This window comes from Meleagris gallopavo, chromosome 16 (assembly GCF_000146605.3).
Source record: "Meleagris gallopavo isolate NT-WF06-2002-E0010 breed Aviagen turkey brand Nicholas breeding stock chromosome 16, Turkey_5.1, whole genome shotgun sequence".
Lineage (NCBI taxonomy): Eukaryota > Metazoa > Chordata > Aves > Galliformes > Phasianidae > Meleagris > Meleagris gallopavo.
Genome location: NC_015026.2, coordinates 1,389,729 through 1,410,084, shown reverse-complemented (window position 1 = coordinate 1,410,084; position 20,356 = coordinate 1,389,729). Strand labels below are relative to the sequence as shown.

The 20,356-nt window shown below is 47.7% G+C and overlaps 2 protein-coding genes across 2 annotated transcripts in view; one reads left to right on the top strand and one right to left on the bottom strand.

The window, feature by feature from the left end:
- AXIN1 (axin 1) overlaps positions 1 to 19,076 on the bottom strand; it is a 68,200-nt gene extending 49,124 nt beyond the window's left edge. The window contains exon 1 of the mRNA XM_003210749.4: positions 18,093 to 19,076. Coding sequence (XP_003210797.1) covers positions 18,093 to 18,970 — 878 coding nt within the window. The 5' untranslated portion in view covers positions 18,971 to 19,076. The remainder of the gene's footprint in view (positions 1 to 18,092) is intronic.
- Positions 19,077 to 19,840: 764 nt separating this feature from the next.
- LOC104913478 (protein disulfide-isomerase A2-like) overlaps positions 19,841 to 20,356 on the top strand; it is a 1,755-nt gene continuing 1,239 nt past the window's right edge. The window contains exons 1-2 of the mRNA XM_010719758.1: positions 19,841 to 19,895; positions 20,212 to 20,300. Coding sequence (XP_010718060.1) covers positions 19,841 to 19,895; positions 20,212 to 20,300 — 144 coding nt within the window. The remainder of the gene's footprint in view (positions 19,896 to 20,211; positions 20,301 to 20,356) is intronic.

The following is a 20,356-nucleotide window of genomic DNA, read 5'->3' as shown; positions in this document are numbered from 1 at the left end:
CAGAGTAGGTGAGCAGAGACTGCACAGCTTTAAAGCAGTGTGAAGAACAGCTTGCATGCTGGTGAGGGCTGAAATTACAGATTTGCCACAGGACACCAGAAAAACGATAAAGCAGTGGAACCCCAGCTTAACCCTTGTCAAAGAATTCCTAATCTTCTCCAAGATTAGACTTTTGTTCTTGCTAACAGCCAGCCCTACAAACACCACCCAGACTGCAGGGGGCCAGGCTCACAAACACAAATTAATTACATCAGCTGTAATTCACACCTCTGGCTGCTTTTGAAGCAACTTGTTAAGCGCTTTTGAATAAGAGTCAGGGAAAAAGAAATAGTAGCCTATCAAACTGAAATACAGATTTCTGTTCTGGAAAGAGAACTACACAGATTAACTGTGATATCCCAATGGGTGAGTTCAAGCAGATGCAGTTGTTCCAGTGCTGCTCCATGTCCCTCATCTCAGTGAGCCCAACTGGAACCCTCTGGGATCTGCCATGCCAGCAATACAACAGCCACAAAGCGAGCTCAGCTCATTGCTGCACCAAGACACAATGCAGATGAGAATCCAGACTCCTTCTGCCCCACAGGATCAGACAGAGATGCATCCTGGCAGCTGCAGATGGACAGGGCAAACCACGCCAACATGAAGCTGAACCTTCACCAAGACGCTGCTCCTCCAGGGCTGGAAAAACCTGTAATGGAAATTATAATATTCCCTCCCTGCAGCTTGGAGAGAGGGGACCTCCAACCACCACCACTGTGCAAACAATAACTGAGAAGTGCTTAAGCTCAGGCAACCTTTGCAACACGTCCTTGAGGCATGTGATGCTGCCTGCGAATCTCCAGAGAGAGACCTCTGCATCACCCCCTCGACCAGCGGCAGCAGGCTGGTGGATAGAACACCAGAGAACTGTGCTGCTGTTCCCATTGCTTAGCACTCCACTGGGAAACTGGTAAAGGCTTAGTCAGTCCCATGCTGGTCCTTTGTCCCTTTCAAGGGAGAAAGACAAACGCATTTACCCATATTTCACTGCAAAGAAGTTGAAGAATGGTTCGGTTTACTCTGATAGGAGAATTCTCCATCCTACACATGGCGGCTGCTGCAGCAAGGAGCAAACTGCAGAACCCATGCTGATCTGGACCCTGATTCACGCAGTGAACTGCAGCAGCAGCAGCAGCATCTGAAGCGATGCTCCAGTCCTCTCCCCACCTCCCCACCTCTGCTGCCACAACCTGGGCAAGAGACAGCCACCAGCAGCTTAACGATAGAGGGGTGAAACCTTGCAGTATATCAGATTATCACTACCCAGAGGCTGATGAGAGAGACAGCAGCCCTAAGCTCATCCCACTGGAATGCTATGTCAGCAATGCCCCTGGCTTTCTGCTTTCCGGTGAGCCGGGTGGCAGGGGACAGGATGGGAACAGCATGGGGCAGTGTGGTGGCACACAGCTCAGCTTTCCCAACAGCACTGTTGAACCCAGAACTGAGAAACAATTTTCCCTATTCGTGCCAGTTTAGTATTCTTGATGGTGACCATATGCTGCACAAGAACAACTTCCAAACGAGCCAGAGACTGGGAAAAGAAAAACCCTAAGGAGAAATCGCTTAAGATAAAGCGGCCACTTATCTCCCCAGTGATTATACCTGACCCTTTGGTGCATGGCAGCTCTCCTCTGAATAAAAACACGAGCTATTTACCCAGGGTGGGATATTCATGAGGGCTTGTAGGTGTGTCAAGACAAGGTCAGAAAGGAGAGGTGTTGTTTTTCTTTCTTTCTTTCTTTTTTTTTTTTCCCGGCCAACAGATACAGCTTGGAAAAACAAGCAAGCTGCAAGCATTCGGCCCCTCAGATTGCTCTCCTGGTCTGCAAACGAAGAAACAAACTAAAGGTCAAAGAAAAGACAGGCTGAGAACAAATGTTCCAAGTTAAATATATTAATCAATTAGATAATTAGAGGGAAAAAGCTGATGGGTGCCCCACGGAGGATGGGAGAGGTTAGCAGGAAGAGATGTGGTCGAGCTGCCAAAGACAGCTGTCCTCTGCAGAACACCAAGGCTACACGGCGGTGAAGTATTAGGATATGCCAGAAAACAAACATCCTTCCTTGAATTCAGGATTTTTAGGATCAGACAGACACAGTTCCCAGGCCCATCTTCGGAGGCCTCCACCAGGAATGAGAGCTGCAAGGTCAGAGACCGATCTGCTATTGTGCAAAACCCAACAAAATCCCACCCAGCAGAGGCAACCGCCTCCCTGCAGAACCTGCATCCAAACCCTGAGACCATCGCAGTTACAACAACACTGCCACTACTACGGAAGGCCAAAATCTTTCTTTGCATAGCCTGGAAAGAATGCCAGCAATTCCAATGGCAGGAATCTCCCTGCCTGCCCTGCAGCCTCCTGCAGATTTGCGAAGCGGTTCCTCCACGCTGCCTAATTCCACCTCACTGCTCCACACAAGAGTTATTTCAAACATTTTCAGCCTGCGTTGTTGTGTGTCGACGTAGAGTTGGGTGTGAAGAAAGCGTTCATTTAGTTAACTCTGTTTTACTCAGCAAGTGGAACAAATTTCATCACCCCCTACAAGTCCATTATGTATTCTATTTATACCACAAACATTTGGTGCACAATTCAGGAACAGCAGGAACAGGTGATGTAATGCACTGTACAAACAACATTCTATTCATACAGTGGGAAAATAAAGTGCATTCTCTTGGTTTCTTTGATCACGCTTAAAACAATCAGATTAGAAGTCACAGATAACCCAATACATACTGGAGATGAAAGGGCTCTGGAGAAATAAATCACCCAAAGTTAGATATTAAGCAAGATTTCTCTCTCAACAATCAACTTATCTGTGGATAGAGGAGGAATGACCATGTGGTTTCAAAATCCTGCCAGGCATTTTATTTATTTTTATAATACCATAAAGCTACTCCACCCACTTTTTCAGAATGAACGTTGCATTACACAACACATCAAAGGGACTTTATGGCCTAAATTAAGCAATAAAATAGTTGAGATTGTGCGTTATGCTGAAAATTGGCCGGCTTCTCGTGCCTGGTGAGCTGGGAGGTGAACACATGTTTCCCAAGCACCTGAAGAACGCTTGGGGCGGAATGGCCTGAGGTATCAAAGTGTGTGGCACTCATATTTAATAGACCAACATAAAGTTCGAGGCCTTCAGTGCCCACTGCAACCCTTAGGGAAGGGACAAGCCCTGAGAGACCAGTCACAGGGTGTGGGACATCGGCGCTGCCCTTCATGCTCACAGCCTTAAAGGCTTGATTCATGGACAAAGCTCAGTGTTGGAAGCTGTGCGCTTTGTGGATGTGGTTCTCTCACCTCTGGCAGCCAGCCACGCTGGGGAAAGCAGCCAGAAATCCGGGGGGAAAGCCTCTGGTCAGGCAGCACGGCTGCACTGCCAGCACCTCTCGGCTCCTGCCTGCCCCAGCAGCAGCTCTCCTGCTCCTCCCCTCTGCCCAGCACGGTGGGAACACGGCTATCGTGGCAGGCTGGCATCTCTGTCCCCTTGCAGCAGAGCGAAGGGCTGAGTTCCCACCAGGGCAGCTCAAGAGACACAAGAAAATTCAGCTTGCACCAACATGGGCTGGCGTGTGCACTGTGCCCCTACCGCCAACTAAAAACAGGGTTTAAAAAACAAACAAACAAACAAAACAAAACAACCAGATTAATTAATTTGGGCCCTTTGCCTTTCTGCGGCCTGACTCACCACGTTTGATCTCCAGGGCTGGTGAGAGGTGCCCGAGCCTGCCCAGCCCTGCCCAGCCCCAACAATGGGCAGCGGCCCCGCGCCGCTCCTTGCCGTCAATGGGCGCTCTGTTGGGTGAGTGACTCACTGCCTTCCATCAAAAGAGCAAAAATAAAACCAAACGGCTCCGTGTTTGCGGAGAGTTAGCTGAGCAAAAAGGGGGGGTTATTTAAGGTTTTGTTTTTAGCTGGTTCCTCAAAGGAAACTGGCATCGCTATTTTCAGAATCGGACGCACGTTTCTGAGGGAGACTCTCAAGCGGCTCCTGCTTTTAATTCATGCTCTGAAGATACAACAAGGTGGATATTTAAACCTACAGACTGCATTTAAGGAGAACACACACCAGAACGTGTCCTGGAAGCACTCTGTTGTGGAAGCAGTGCCCTGGCACAGGGCTCCAGCCAGGAACGAGTGCTGCTAATGCTCCCTTCCATCCCTCCACCCTTACACAGAAGGTACAATCCCAGATGGGGCCATGTCAATTCCTCATTACATCCTACTCATAGGTCCCTGTGTCCCCTGCCAGCTCCCAGCAGAGAGCAGGACGTGAGAACCAGCCTCCTGCTCTGGGCTAAGATGGACCTTCAGATCTCGACAGCCACGTTTGGCACAGCCCGCTCAAGCTGGCTGTCTGCACCCAGATACACATCAACGAGAACAGCAATCTGGAGACTGGAGGTTCCTGGGTTCTTTGAAGGCCTCCAGAACTGAGCAGGAGACTGGGTTCCTTACAGACAGGTCACCTGATGCAATTGCAGGCTATGGTGGAGTCCCAAACTTATCTCTGTCAGACACTCTTGATTTCCTGTTTGCGGCATTGATAAATAAAAAGCTCTATGTCGTGGGTAATTATACTTCACAGAGGACAACAATTAAGAAATAGCCAATTACATTTTATAAGCCCAGGATAATCAAAAGCTTCCTCAAATACCTACAGTTGCAATAAGCACTCAGAAATGGTAACTCCCAACAAATTGCAGGTAATTTAGACTCATTTACAAAGATGACATATTTCCGTATCTGCACTTAAAACTTTCAAGCTGGGTTCTGAAAAATACTGCACGAGTTCCTGCTATGTATCACTGCTGATATCCATTCCCCCGTGCACTGTGCTGGGTGAGATGCACAGCCTCCCAGTGCCATCCTGCAGAGAATGCCACCCCCAGCAGAACAGACCTCACATCTGATATTTAAGGGGCTACGGGAGGATCCTCACTAATATACTAAATCTAAGCAATGACCAAAAAAAAAATCAACTCCTATCGCTCTATTTTAATTAAGCCTTGCAGTTTTTAAAAGGAATGGTCACCCGCTCTGTTTGTAACCCAACACTGCAGCTCCCACGCAGTCAGTACATGAGAGTGAAGATCAAACAGCAAATTAAAAACCATTGAACGATAGAGGAAAGGAAACATGCCTTTCTCATTTTTACAGCTTAACCTTTTAGGCAGGAGATTTCAGAAGACCCCCTAGAGGAGCAGAGGCTGACAAGGCTATGATCCAGCAAAGGTGATTGTTACAGCATGGCAGTTTCACTCCTTGCTTTCAGTGCAGGTTTTTCTGTGGAAAAAAAGTCCTCCTTGCTCACGTGGTTGCTGGAACGGTGCTACCACCACACAGCAGAGCTCTCCTATTACCCTGCGATTCCTTCCAGCAGTGGCTCCCTGTCTCCTGGCTACCACTTACACAGCTGTTAGTGCCATTACTTTGGCTGTAAGAGTACACGGTTCTGCAGGGCTAATTGCTGCATAGAAGCTGATGAAGTCCTCGGGACATGCATGTGACAGACGAGGATGTGCCTGGCGGTTATTTAAGAACCAGAATCAGAGAAGTGTCAGAAAGGACCTCCAAGGAGCAGAGCAGCACAGCCTTCTGCTTGGCAGGATGGCTGTCAGCACCACGCAGGGTGGCCGTGGCCCATGTCCTTACCCAGAGTGGTGAGAGAAGTGAAGTTATCATCAGCTGCGGTGAGGTACTGAACTGCTTTTTCTGATCTTGCCTCAGAGGGACCAATGGGAAAGAAAGCAGGGGGGGATTAATGCAAGGAAAGCCAACAATGTGCTTGAAAGAGAAGGGGACAAGCTTTCATGTGCTTTTCTCCAAGAAATGATGTGTGCGTGCTTAGTCCATATGGGAAGCTGAAGCTGGGATGGATAGTAAAATGCTGGTAAGGCACTTCCCTGGGCTCAGAGGGCACTCTGACCTGTGCCAGCACCTCACTGCCCTCTGAGAAAACTCCCTCCTAACATCTGACTTAAATCTACCCTCTTAGTCTAAAACCATTCCCCCTTGTCCTGTCACTATCAAACCGTGTAAAACATCAGGCTCCCTCCTGTTTGTAAGATCCCTTTAGGTACTGGAAGGCCTAAGGTCTCCCTGGAGCCTTCTCCCCGGAGCCTCCTCCTCTCCAGGCTGCACAACCCTGGCTCCCTCAGCTTGTCCTCACAGGAGAGGTGCTCCAGTCCTAATCAACAAAGCAGAATAATTATTCCATTTTATATTGACTTAGATGCTGTAAATACAAAACAACATTCAAGCAGGTGTTTTGGTCCCTTACTGCCAATGTCATTATAGTGCAGTGGCTGGAAGGCCGCATGGCACCCAGTAGCTCCACGCCCCAGCACGGCAGTACCTCAGGCCCAGTGTTTGCAATGCCCCCTCTGGACTTTGGGGCTGACTGTCAAGCTGATTTCTTCTGCCCTGATGTAATAAATCCTGTTCACACTCAGCTACCATTCAGGACTGAATGTGATTCCATTTGACAAACCTGCTGGCTTTATTAACTTGCTAACTATACAAGTTTATACAATTGCAGATGCTTGCTTCTGCAATCCTGATTTTGCCTACTCGGCATATCAACGTATATTTATTTAATTTAAAAAGGAAAATTATTTACAAAATTGAAATTTTAGAAGAAGCACAACTTTTTTCCCTGCTAATTACTGTCCGTGGCTTGGCAACAGCTCTGTGGACAATAAGTGTTCCTGCCACTACTGTCCCATCTGGAACAGGAGGTTTGGCTCCAATCCCTTCCTATTTCTTCAGCTCAGGCTTCAGGATGATTTCCAAAGCAGGGAAATGAGAGGATTATCCTGCTCCATACCACCTCAGGCAACACACTACACCCAAGTCCACAGCCTAAGATGGGCTACTTGGGAGGGTTTCTGGCATCACTGGTGCCAAGCCACAGACAGTAATTAACAAGGAAAAAGGGTTGCCTGTAGCCTGACTGCTGGCAATGCGGTTGACAGCTCCAAACAGAAGAACCTACATGAGGTGAGAAAGACAGCAATCCTTACAGAGCTGACTCAGGGCATCTCGGTCAGGGACCAAAACCCAGATGATGTCTCTGAGTCCAAGCAACCGCTGACTATCAGACCTCTCTTACTTTGGAGGAGGAGGATCAAGCTGTGGGATGCATCCACCCTTCTGAGCATGGGGAAGACTTGTGGGAAGGCACTGCAAGATCACAAGGGCAGCATCTTCCCTGTAAGACAGGTGGGGTATCAGCTCTCTCATTACAGCTCCAACCAGCCACATCGCCCAGCCCAAACACAAGGCAGTGATATTTGCAAGGGATAGTCGGCTCCCCATGAGGGAAGCTCAAGCACTGCATCAAGAAAGGAAAATAGATCAAGATGGGGCCGGCTGGCTGTTCTGCCAAGGCTGCTGCAGGATCAGAAAAGCCTGCTTGAGCTCTTGCCTGAAACTGCAGATGCACGCAGCCAGGCTGAGGCTGCAGCAGGCCCATCACCCTTCTCTGCAGAGAAAGGCAGTGCGGCCGCAGTGGGCCTCTGGCAGGAGGAAAACGTGCCCCAGGTGTGACGAAACCCACACGTTGCTCTGCAGTGACGCCCACTGCGGCCAGGGTTAAGTGCGGAGTGCTGCCCTCCCGGCCCCGAGCAGCCCTGCCCTGTGGATGCTTATCGGGGCGGCGAGCCGCGAGCACAAAAACAACAACTGCCACAAACGGATTTCAGCCAGTTCAGCACAGCGTGTTTCCAACTGCTTGGCAATCACAGACCAAGGGAAGCGTTTGAAAAAGGCCTCTCGGTGCACGCCGGCCTCCGTGGAAAATAGAGGACTGAAAAAATACCAATGTCTGCCTGGTAGGGTAGGTAGCACCAGTAGCTGCAGTGCCGTGCCACAAGGAACACCCTCCAACACTCCTAAAATCCACGTGAAAAGTGCAGGCAATCTCTGCATCTCAGACAGACCATACAAAGAAACCTACAGAGAGCAAATGCGCATGAAGCAGCTCCAGAGTGGTGTGCAGCTCAGCACCCTGCCTGGCCGCAGCTCAGCACCCTGCCTGGCCGCAGCAGCCACCGCAAGGACTGGTTGGACCTCACCAGCTTGCACTTTAAAGGCAGGAGGCCCGGCAGAGACAAAGGTGTGCTGCGTTTACCTCTGAAGGGATTTAGATCTGGAGCACTCGACACCAACAAACTGCTGAGACAAGCATTTGCTCAAGTGTATAAACATCGCAGGCGGCAAATGCCAGGTTTGCAAGAACTCTTCTCCACAGCTTAAGAATAAATTCAACTTGTTTTTGAATAATTATGGATGAATCATTCTAAAAAACTTTCTACAGTTTATCTTCCACTGCTAACCACACAGCTGATTTTTTAATTTTTTTTTTTTTTTGCAATTACACATTTCCATCTACTGTCCTGCTAAACCACAGGCTGACGTTTCCTCTTGGTGTTTGGAAGTGACAGAACAGCTAACAGAAAACTAAATGTACTTGAGGTGGGAGGTGGGAAAGAAAGAAAGGCCACAAGTTAATTTCTCTCAGAAGCCAATGGTCCCCACCCAGAAACCTGCACACAAAAGAATACAGCCTTTTAAACTGGTAGGTTAGGTCTGGGACCAGCAGTAAGGTTTGTCAACCGTGACAAGCTACAGCTTGTTTAATAGTCGACTGGAGGGTTGAAAAGTCTCATAAAATCCAAGGGCCTTCCATAACAAAGCTTCTGCCACTTCTGGAGAGCATTCACACCCATTCAGCAGGCTTCTCCAAATACGCAAAGATATTGCGAGCAAAGCCATACCAAAAGCCAGCAGCTGGAAATGGAAGCTGTGAAAAATTCTAGCTGCAAAAACCTGAAGGGAGTGTTAAGGAACAAACTGCTAACAGTGAGAGTAAGTAACCACAGGCATGGGTAACAAAAATGCTGCATGACCTCCCATCACTTGGATGCCTTTCTAAAATAGACACTTCAGCCTGACCACAAGTTATTGTGCAAGAATCACTGGGTGAAGCTGCGTGACCTGTTATCTCAAGGATTACAAAAGGAAAGTTTTTCTCAGGCCCATTTGGAAAGTTCCCTCTCTCCAGAAGGAGGTAAGTTTGCGGATCAGATGGAGCAGGCTCCTCCAGCCCACCCTGAGAAGAACCAAAGCCAGCAGGCAGGGACAAGGACAGAGCCAGCAGGATGCTCTGCCTTCTCCAGCAGCAGTGCTCATAGCACCCCAGGCCACAGACTTTCCTGCTCACACCTCAAGGGAAAAACCACAGTGCTATTTTATGGTGTGACAAATCCCCCACTGCGGTGACACATCCATGCATCCTTTGCCGCCCATTTCCATTTGTTCCAAGCCCGTGTATTCATTCCAGTGCTGGCCCATCTTGAAGAGTGATCCTTCTCAAAGCAGCTCTTCCCAAGAGAGGAAAACAGTTTCCCCTGAGTGAGCAGACCTTCAAAGACACATTAAATGCAAACACTTGTCAAAAGAGTTGTCCTTTGCTTTTTCTTTCGATGGCAGCGAGCAGGACCAAGGAGCCAAGCAGTGAGGGGTGATGGCTGCACCCCACGCCTGCAGACCAGCAGAAGATACATACTGCACGTACCTGAGCCTGCCAGCTTCATTTTGTGGCTTTCCTCATGAAGGAACATTTTTCATTTCCTAAGGAAATAAATGTTATGACAATCACATGGACTGAGTTAGAAGTACAAAGACAAGCCTTCTTAGCAAAAGATCTGAACTCTTTATTAAAAAAAATAATAATAAAATTAAACTTAAAAAAAAAAATAAATGCATTCTCTGTGGAAATACAAACCGGGTCTGGCCATAAGGAGAGCAAGAAGGTTCTGAGGTCACGTTTTACAATCTTTCGAAGCAGGAATGAAGCTGGTGCCTGCAAAGAGCTTCTTTTTCTTCAAGACACTGCAATGTTACAGCGCAAGAACTTGATGTCTTTGCTTCGGCACTCTTTATTCACAATAAACCCCTTGTGAAGGAGATCAAGGCTGCATTTCATTGCTTTGACATGATGGTTAACCTGTGAACTTTGCCCCTGCTAATAGAATAACTTCTATTTGTTGATTCCTCTTTTGGGATCCTCGAGGGCAACAATCACATCGTACCAGCATCCATTTGCATGTCCGGTGCCAAACTGTTTCACAGCTTTTATCTCCATGAGGCGCATCCAGAGCAACGCTACCCAAACTCAGGAGCTGCAGCAGGACACAGCCACAGCACATCTCCCCCTGCCCCCTAACAGGCAATTCCCAGGAGCTCTGTTGCACTTGGCTGAGTTGCACTTCTCTTATGAAAGCTCAACGAGATCCTCAGCCATCAGTAAACCAATCCCACAGGAATACACGTGCTGACGGAACTCTCAAAGGCAGCACACGCACGGGGCTGGCAGTAACTGCAGAACAAGGAAGCCACTCTTCCAGATAAGTCTCTCCCAGTTTGTGAAGCTGATTGCCAGCCAAGAAAAAGACCAAAATTTATGATTCAAAAGGGTAAATCTGTTGAATGCTAAAGGCATGGCTTTCCAGTAGAGCTAAATCGCTCTAAGTGTGGATTGCTGGAAAAAAAAAAAAGGCAATTCCACCTTCCCACAATACTGCTCTCCTTCTTCCAGCATGGGCAGTGATGTGAATTCACCGTGAAGACAAAATGACAACGAACTAAGCCTACAGAAAAAAAGAGAAACCAAAAAAGAAAGTGCAAAAAGGGAGTGGACAGATGATGGCACAGGGAAGATAGAAGATATAGGGATAGAAGGAAAAATAAACCCACTAGGTTCTGGTTGTTAGCTTTAGAGTTAAATGCAGGGACTAATGAGGTCCTGATGCTGACCACTTCAGTGGAACATTTTACAGAGTTTTTTTCCCCACCTCTGAATGTTTTTGATCAAAACAAGCTAAATACATTCTCAAAGCTGCTACTGTGAAGGCAGCTGTATCGTAAGGGCCACAGGACCAAAGAACTCCAGATCTTACCAGAAAATTGCACTCTGGAGTCTTCAAAGGTAAAATCCAATTTCCACGTAGGATTTATAGAATTTGGATAATCTGACTTAAAACTACAGCAGTTCTACTTAAATTCATCACTGCCTTACAACAGAGAAGACCTCGCACATGGCCTGTGAGTAATGACGGCTTTGCTTTCATGCACAAACATGACCTGCTATGATTCCATTTCTGAGCATGACTCTGGGAAAAACACTTGAAATCCACGGTGAAAGGAAACCTCTGGGTGCTGACCATGATGCTGCAAAGCTTCCTGCAGCCTGTGGGCCTACAGACGTGACAGAAATGTCTCCAAGGGCACTGCAAGCTGGAGCCACACACAAGCTACAACAGCAGAACCCCATGCGCCTTCTGACAACCAAATAAGCCCAGGAGCCCAGCATGGCCCAACAAGGTCCCCCAAGGCCCAGTATGAACCAGTAAGGTCCCCCAAGGCCCAGTATGAACCAGCAAGGTCTCCCAAGGCCCAACAAGGTCCCCCAAGGCCCAGTATGAACCAGCAAGGTCCCCCAAGGCCCAGTGAGGCCATGCAAACCCGTTGCCCACAGCTGCAGCTCTCACCCAGCGCTGCATCTTCTCAGAGATGCTCAGAATTACACTCGCAAGCAATTTGACTTTTTAATCATTTCAATTACTGTGACTAAAACCCTTCAATCGGAACAAAACAAGGAAAAATCACCCCTCTCTTTCTGAAGCAGTCTGCCTAGCTTAACAGACCATACCGAATTGTGAAGGTTTTCGCTTTTGTGGTCTTCACATATTTCATTTAATGCAGATAATTAACCTCAGTTTCTAATTTCCAGTCCTCCACAAGGAAGTGAAGTGATTGAATACATTCACTGACAGACGGAAAATTAAAATATTACTACAGCTTCTCCACGCGGCTCAAAAGGCAGGGCCTTGCTAAAGATCTTTCTTCTTTTATTTGACTGATTAACTGTAATTTGCTTAATGGATTTGAGGATGAGCCTAATAATCCAATGATATTTCCAGGAACTGATTTAGGATACGAGCACCTCTGTTCTGAGACGTTATGCTGCAATTTTCTGCTCTACACATACTGTCATGGCTGAAACCAGGTTTCTCCACGGCACTTATTTCTGGGGGCACTTTCTGCAGCCCCAGAGCTTCAGTGGGAAAGGTGAGAAGCTCCACCACGACATGAGGCCAGCATGTGCTCCCCCAGCACTCCCGTATCTTCCTCAGCCCTTTTCCCACCAAGAAAGCTCGGTGTAACAGGATTTCACACTCTGTCCCAATTGTTAATAAATCCAGGATTATTAAAGAAAGGACTATAAATCTAGGACTATTAAAGAGAACAAATCCAAGAGGCAGCCATTTTTAAAACATCCAATAGTAACTAATTTTTCAAGGGATTAATCCATTATAGCGACAACAAAGAAACTCTTAAAATATAAAGCCAAGCTGAAGCAGAACTGCAGATCAAACCCCAGGTGTACCATGTAGCTCACCTCCTGGGCACACTCCTCAGCTTTCCTGGACCCATCCAGTTCTAATTCTGCTCTTCTGTACCCAGTTCCTTCAAACAGAGCACGACTCAAACCAGCCCAACCTGTAACCTCATTCCCAAAATACAGGATTTCATGATTTGTGTCGTCATTGCCAGTATGCAATTTGCTTTAGCAAATGTAATCAAACTGCTTATAAAATTAATCAAGATAGAGCAAAACCTTTATGTTTTCTTTTCCTTAAATCAGACCAAACACGTAGAAGTCAAAGCTCTGTTTGCCAGGAAGCCTGCTGTTTACATCCCTCCTGGCTGCAGAGCTCCAGAGCTGTAGGGTAAAGAGGCGATGGAGAAACCATCTCAGAGGACCAATACCAACACTGATCCATAACCAAATAACAAATACAACACTTCTTTGTGTACAACACTTGATTTGTGCAGAGGTAAAGCTACAGGCACAGAAAGCAGTCTTCTTCAATTAAAACCCACTTTCAGACTTGGCAAATGCCAGTAGAAATACTTCACACTGTTAATATAAGCATTTCCATGCAGAAGTTTCATCAGCTTAACAACGTATTTCATAAAAGCTGGTGTAACTTCTGTGCAAAAACACAATCCATCCTCGTCTTGTAAACCTTACAGCTCTGGAGTCACAAGACAACCACTGACTGCTATCAGCACCAGACCCTGCCTCTCCCATCACAGCCATGACTTCTCTCAAGAACAACGCAGAACCCAAATTATTCCACTGCAGCTTACATCAATTTGAAAGCAGCCACTGCTCTGCTCATTGTCGTGGACTGTAACAATTACAAGTGATGCTACAGGCCCAGAAGTTTTAATTCAAGCCAAGCCATTAGCTAGCACTTCAAGTTACATACTATTGCCAGAAATACAGGGTCGCCACTGGAAAAAAAGTTTAGGGCCTGTTTGAGTTAAAATTACTTGAAATGGGACCCAAGTAGTGCTCCTGCCATCCCACAGACCCCACACAGCCCAAGGAGCCCCAGCACTCTGAGGCAGTAGCCACGTGCCCGCTGGTCCACCCCAGCCTTTCTGCTCGTGGTACAGAAGAATTGCTGCTGTCTGACAATTCTCTTCTTGCGGACAGGGAAAAGAGGTAGTTTCTCTGATAGTCTTGTCCTAAGCCACTGAAAATGTAAATATGTTAAGAAATAGACACTCCTGTATGTGTTTCCAGGCCAACTGCATCATCACATATAAAGGAGATACCACTGGGACACTAGTAGTGTTACCTGAACAGAATGAATATGACGCACAGCACAAAAAGAGATTAAAGAGGAAAAAGGGAGAAGAGGACTGAGCAAGCAAGCAGAGATGCCATTTGAGTCAGGCAGAGGTGGTAGGCAGCACTTCTAGTTACTTCCCCTACTACACGTGTCCAATTGTCCATCTAGAGTCCCATGGAAGATCCATTCCGTGGATGCTGACAGTGCTTGAATGAGACACCTCTGGTCAGATGCACCCACCCTTGGTGTGCCCTGGCAGCCACCCCATGCTCCACGCTTCCAGACTGAGACCAACGCTTTTCTTCCTGTTGTTACATACAGGCACAACATTAATGAGCAGCCTCTTCCAAGCAAATGCTCTCCCCTGAAGCTCCAGTGGCTCAGTTCACAGACACATGTGCTGATTCTTCAGCTCAAGGCAGTGTTGGTAAGACAGCAACGCAAACCTGGAACTGTTTGAATGCAGACTGCTCTGCAGCAACCGCTGTAACTGCACATCCCCAGTCTTCTGCTCATTCAGCACAACCAACCCCAACTCCTTCACCACATCGTTTTGAGTTAGAAGCATGCAATTTAATATTTAATTGTTAATGAAGCAGCAAGCCTCAAAATTAAGTCTGCCAGCTAAATTTCAGCTCCTTCCTGATGCAGGCCAAACCTGTGACTGCCAGCCTGCTGATGTAACATAGGCAGCAGAGATCCCACACCTGCCCTGAACCAGGTTCCGCTGCTCCTCTCTCTTGCAATGCAGCATTACTCACTGAGGTTTGGGATGAGTCTCTGACTAGAGGTGTTGCATCCCGCTACAGCCTTCCTCAGCTGCTGCTCCTCTTGCTCAGCACCCTGTTATAAAGAACAGGCTGTGTCCTGGGGATAGCTGCTCCCATTTGTGCCCAGCATGGCTGCAGGGACTCTCCCGATGGCATGTGGCCTTTTCACTTGAATCACCAACACCTGGGAAAGCTGTGAGCTTGGTCAGCTCAGCACTGTGGAAGCAAACACTAAGATCATGGAGCCAGCTTCCCTTAAAAAAAAAATAAAAAAAAAATGAAAGAAGTGTAAATCAAAGCTTCCACATGCAAATTGCTGTGTCAGTGCCTATGATGCTCTCTTTCCTCAGCCCATCAACATCTGTTAATGGGAGACTTCACCTGCCACCACCTGTCCTGTCCTCCCCCTCCTCCAGATTTCATTTTTAACACACAGGTCAAACAAACAAAGCAATGGGCAGAACCAACCCCAACCTCCAGGCTTTCAGAGGAAAGTAGAGCTGCTTCCCCGTAACACTGCCCGGTCTGCTCCATTTTCAACACGGAAAGCAAAGCCAACATTTGTGAGTGCTGCTCCCCAAAGCCCTGGGAGCACAGGTTTTTGGGAGCGGACAGGAAAACCCTTCTGATGCAAAGCTGAAGAGATGACAGGAGGGACCTATGCAGACAGCAGACACAACCGTGATGTGACGGTTTGGCAACACGCGCCAAGTTTCCCAATTTTTAAAACGTGTCTGTTTTACAGGAGTGCCTGAAAACCAGGCTGCAGGGCAGTTCTAAGGCACGGGTTTAATTTCTGCTCCTCATATCTGAAAAACCCAGTCCCGGTGTGTCAGACGAAGGTTAATGAAAGATTTAGCTGCGCTCACAACCACGTTAGTGTCGGTTTCGGAAGCTGCGAGTTAATGCCTGAGATCTTCGGGGGTTGCCCTCTTTGAAGTTCACTGATCCATAACCAATGTCCAATTAATTTGCAGGAGCCTAACTATAATGACTATTGGCCTTTTCCTACGCGTACAAAAACGCAGTGGGTAACAGCAGTGCTTTTTGCTTTGGGATATTCTCACACACACGCACACTTGCACTAACAACGCGTCGTCTTCTGCACTTGGAGCAGTTCTGTGCTCGTGGGCACAGAAATACGGCGTTAAGATTTAAGAACCTTCTGCTGCAAAAAGATCTGGAGCCAATTCAAGATGCTCCCTTACTAACAGAGACACACTCCTATGGCATTTGGTCAGATTCCTCTTTATTTAGAGTTTCCATAGAAGCCAAGGACTAGACTTTAAATCTTGTGAAGATTAAACAGGCCTTCAGACATAATGCAAAACAGCTTATTGCAACATTCCCCCAAGAACAGAGACGACAGATTCTTTCACAAAAAAATAAGTCTGTAGAAACGTTCAAACCAAATCAGGACAGGCTCAGCCTTCCAACCACTGCACAAGGATCGCTTCCTGCTGCACGCAGCTCCACCAGCTTCCAAGGCTCTTCCTCACAGGAGAAAGCAGAAATGTTTGCACGATAAGATGCCACTGTTTGAAAAACAGCCTGTTTGAGGCAGCTATTTCTATGCAGCGTTCAGGAAGCAAGCTATTTCAACCACAAGGACTTGCACAGAGACAACAATCAGACTCCTAAATTAGGATCTCAGCAGATTGCTAGAACAAAATGCATAGATCACACTACTGAGCACTGCCCATCTTCCACGGAGATGCTCCGAACACTACTGCACTTGACAGACCAGCTCTTAAAATAAATAATCACTCATTTTCAGTTACTTACTCCAGGCTCCAAAATGACTCCTGCTCTGGTGAGAACAGTAAACACGTCCCTGCCTCCGACCCAGCAGGTCTACGGAGTGTCTGCAGCCACAATGACAGGCTGTCAGACACAACAAATTAACAGCAGCACGTTTCTCCTGACCTCCATCCCCTAGGTAAAGATTTATTTTGCGCTGTTCCAATCTAGTAAGAAAACACATGAGATTGAGGAATGCCACCCATATTTCTATTCCATAACGTATTTCTGAGCCGTTTTAAAGGTTGGCATGGATGTATTCAGGTACAGCGTAAACTGGGCATTTTTTCTGAAGCAGGACCTGAGGAATGCAGAATTCATGCAGGTTTTCACTACCTGCTCTAGAACAAAAACTAAACTCAACTTGAGCAAGTTATTACCAGTCTTAAGCCGTTCTTGCTTAAATAAAAAGACACTTAAATTGTGGACTTTTCTAATCCTAGTACCCAGCACTCAGTGCAAATCCACTGCAAGAAACAACTCAAGGTTTTTATTATCTCCATGAGAAAGTCCCAGGATTGGGAAAGATCCCAGTCCTGGGATTCTGTTTTTCAGACTCCTGATTAAAACAGCACAAGCTCACACCAACTCCCTTTTTTTTTTTTTTTTCTTCTGAGCTTCACATGCAACACCCCCTCCTCAAAATCTATTTGAAAACAGAAATAAAAATGAAAACATTTCACCATCTGAAAGGCACTGAGACCTTGTGCAGGGCAGGCTGCACGTCCAGCTGCCAGCATAAAGGGACAGTGTGGGGAGAGGAAGCACAGAAATGCAGCTTTGAAGAGGACAGTTTGGCTACTTCATTTCGTAACCATCACAAAGTGACAGACCTTAGCCTAAGCAGGTCTTAAAACAAGGAGATTTTATTTTAAAGAAGTAGGAATGTGCGTCTGGCTGCGTTCTGTTGATTCAGCAAGGGTTACACACACACACGCTTATTGATCCCAGAGAACTCCCTGCTAAGTTAATTGTCTGGAATTTTAACTGAGCTCTCAGCAAGTTTCAAAACGCGTGTTGGTTGGGAATGGGTGGGGGACCAAAGAAAAGCACAGGCTGAACAACTGGGCAACTCCTCTAGAGAAAAAAAACAGATATTCTGATGAGGGGAAAAGCTGCAACACGGAATAATTTTAACTGGGTTTGGAGATTCCTACTTGCTGGAATCCACTATCAGAAATCTTGACTGCAAAGCAACACCATTTACAGGGAGCATCATGAACCCCAGTTGACCCATATACACGTGACAGACATTAGGGTATTTCCCGCAAGCTTCCTGCAGCCTCTAGTTGTGGCTCATCACCATTTCCCTGTATATTTACAAGGGGTTTTACCACGAGCTGTACTCATCTGCACTCCTGTAACTGAACACTGACCTTCCGTCACTGCAGGCTACAAGCCAGCCTGCCACCACAGCTCTCTGCTCGCTCTGTGCACACTGGGGCTGCCCACAGCTCTGCACTGTCTGCCACTCCATACCTACACCCAGACCATGTTCAGCAGCATTTCCTCCCAGCAAAGAACATACTGCAGATGTGATTCGGGGGAACTGGCCAAAGATACCCTACAAATAACTCGCAGTACATTCAGATAAAGCTGTGTTTAACCTAATGCCCACGTGACACTGTCCCATGCTGATGCTCAACCAGCCCCCATCACTCCCAGTTGCAAAACAACCTCTGCTTCCCAGCGACTCCAACCTCACAGCAGCCCCCAGGGGCATCCGGAGGCCCCCAAGGAAGGGCCCGGCCGGCGCACTCACGTACCTGAACTCCCTGCCCTCGCTGTACCGCCGGGTGGAGGTTGCACGCTGGGTTGCAGTCTCCAAAAGCAGCTTCTGGGTGAGCCTGCTTGAGGGCGCGGAGTCCCTGCTGGCCTCAGGCTCCGTGTCTTGGTCACATTTCCACTCCTCGTCCTCATTCAGAGTAGGCAGATAACCAGGTAGCCCTTTTCCTGTCCCAGACCCTGAGCTCGGATCGCTATAAATTTTCGGACTTTCCCCACCTGTCCTTGTGTATTCCAAATAAATATCCGACTTAAGGAACAAAGGGTAGGTATTGTCTTCTATCATGCATTGAATCTCAGTTTGGGCCTGGTCAAACATGTCAGGGTCAATCTGCAGTTTCATGACACAGTCTTTTATGAAGCTTTTTGTGGCTGGTTTGATCTGCCGGGACACAATGCCGTTGTTGTCCAGAATGTACTTTTTGTAAATGGCTTTTGCCAGTTTGAGTCTTTTTTCCTCATTGGACACACACGGCTCCAACTTCCTGAAGCCACTGCAGGCAAACCAGAAGTCCAGCAGATCCGCACAGTCCTCCTGTTTCAGGAACGTCCTGAAGAGATTGATACCGTCCTGATCATCGAGCAAGGAGTGCAGCGACTCGGCCCACTTCAGGTAGGGTGGAGTTGGCGAAGCACTCCCCTCAGGTTCATAGCCCAAATCCAAGTCGGAGCGCCTCGGTGTTGCGGTGGAGGTCTCATTTCTAACCACATCGCCTTTACTGGAGTAGAAACCGTGGCTGACTGGCCTTGGATCTGTGGACACGAGCTCACCCTCCTCGCCAGGGACCGGTGGCCTTGGAGCATCTTCAGTGAAGCTTCCTCCGAGGTCCAGAGGGAAGCCCTTCCCCTGGATATTCATCTTTCTGGCGCTTGCTTGAACAGCGGGGGAAGAGCCGAAAACTCAGATCACCAACACCTGTATCTCCAAGGTGAACACGTTCGTTCTGCTGAAACAGATAAGAAAGAAATCCGTTAAGTATTACTGTAAATAAACATTCTAAGACTACAAGCTACTAATTTTGTCCTCCCTGATTACTGTATTAAACCCTCTTTTTCTGAAAACAACAGAGAAGATCTCAAAACTTCATATCCAGCATTCAGCACAACCAATACTATCGGCACCAGTCTCACAGCCCCCAACCCCACACTATGGGCAGTTCTCAGGACTGCAGGATGTGATATTCCCCATACCCAAGCGATGTACACTCAGGTGCTGAGTGCTGAACAGCCCACAGGACACACCTTCACTTCTATATGACATTAACCTCTCTGCTGAGCCTACCTGGCCAGCACACACACCAAGTCATATCACGGCAGTACGTTTCTATCTGGCTACCAACATAGGAAATTCTCACCCTTGGCAAGGAATTTACGTTAAGGTTTGTGAAAAATATTCTAAGAGAACATTCTGCTAGTAGCAAAACTGAGATTACACCTTAACCAAACACAGGTGTCTTCTGTACACTCAGTAACATACCGGTGTGACATTTCCCTCTGCTTTCAGAAATACTCTGCATCAGCTCATCTAGCTCCAGGGGACTCCAAATGCATCACTGACCCCAATACTTTGGGCACGTGAACAACATTCTTGCTTCAAACGGGCATGTCAGGTCAGGGCTTTGGCTCTGGCACCATTTCTCAGAGAGGCCATTGAGAAAAAAGGTTCATTGGAGCTAACAACACAGCGTGCTGAACGCCTGAGAAATCCTACCCAGGTCAATAAAGCAAGATGAGAAGATCGTCTCTAGAAGGAGATGTGATCAAACACAATGTTTTAAAAGAAGGTAGCGAGCCAACATGGAGGATGGGAGGTGTGGGGAGGGAGGGGAAAGCACCAGACAATCCCAGGGCTGCCACTTTCCCTGCTAACACAGTAACCATCATTTCAAAGCAGCAGAAGTTGTGTTTTACTGAATGCCGCCGGCCCCAAGGCCCCGAGTACCGCGAAGCAGCAGCTGCCTGACACCCTGCTCCTCGCGCCGGGTTAAATCAACTGCATGTGAGGACACAGCGGGGACACGCGTTTCAGCTCTGCTCGCCGCACCCAAATGAACGCATCTTTTGGACCTTCTGCCTTTTTTCCCCTTTTCCTCTCCTCAGCTGAGCCGAAAGCCGTCCTTACAGCCCACCTGTACACCTCCGACCAGCAGCAGCGGGATGGGAGCCGCGGGGCCCTACGTGCTGCACCCGCACAGCCCTAAGAGCGAGCCCGCTGTCCCCCACAGCCGGCCCGAGCCGCACGGAA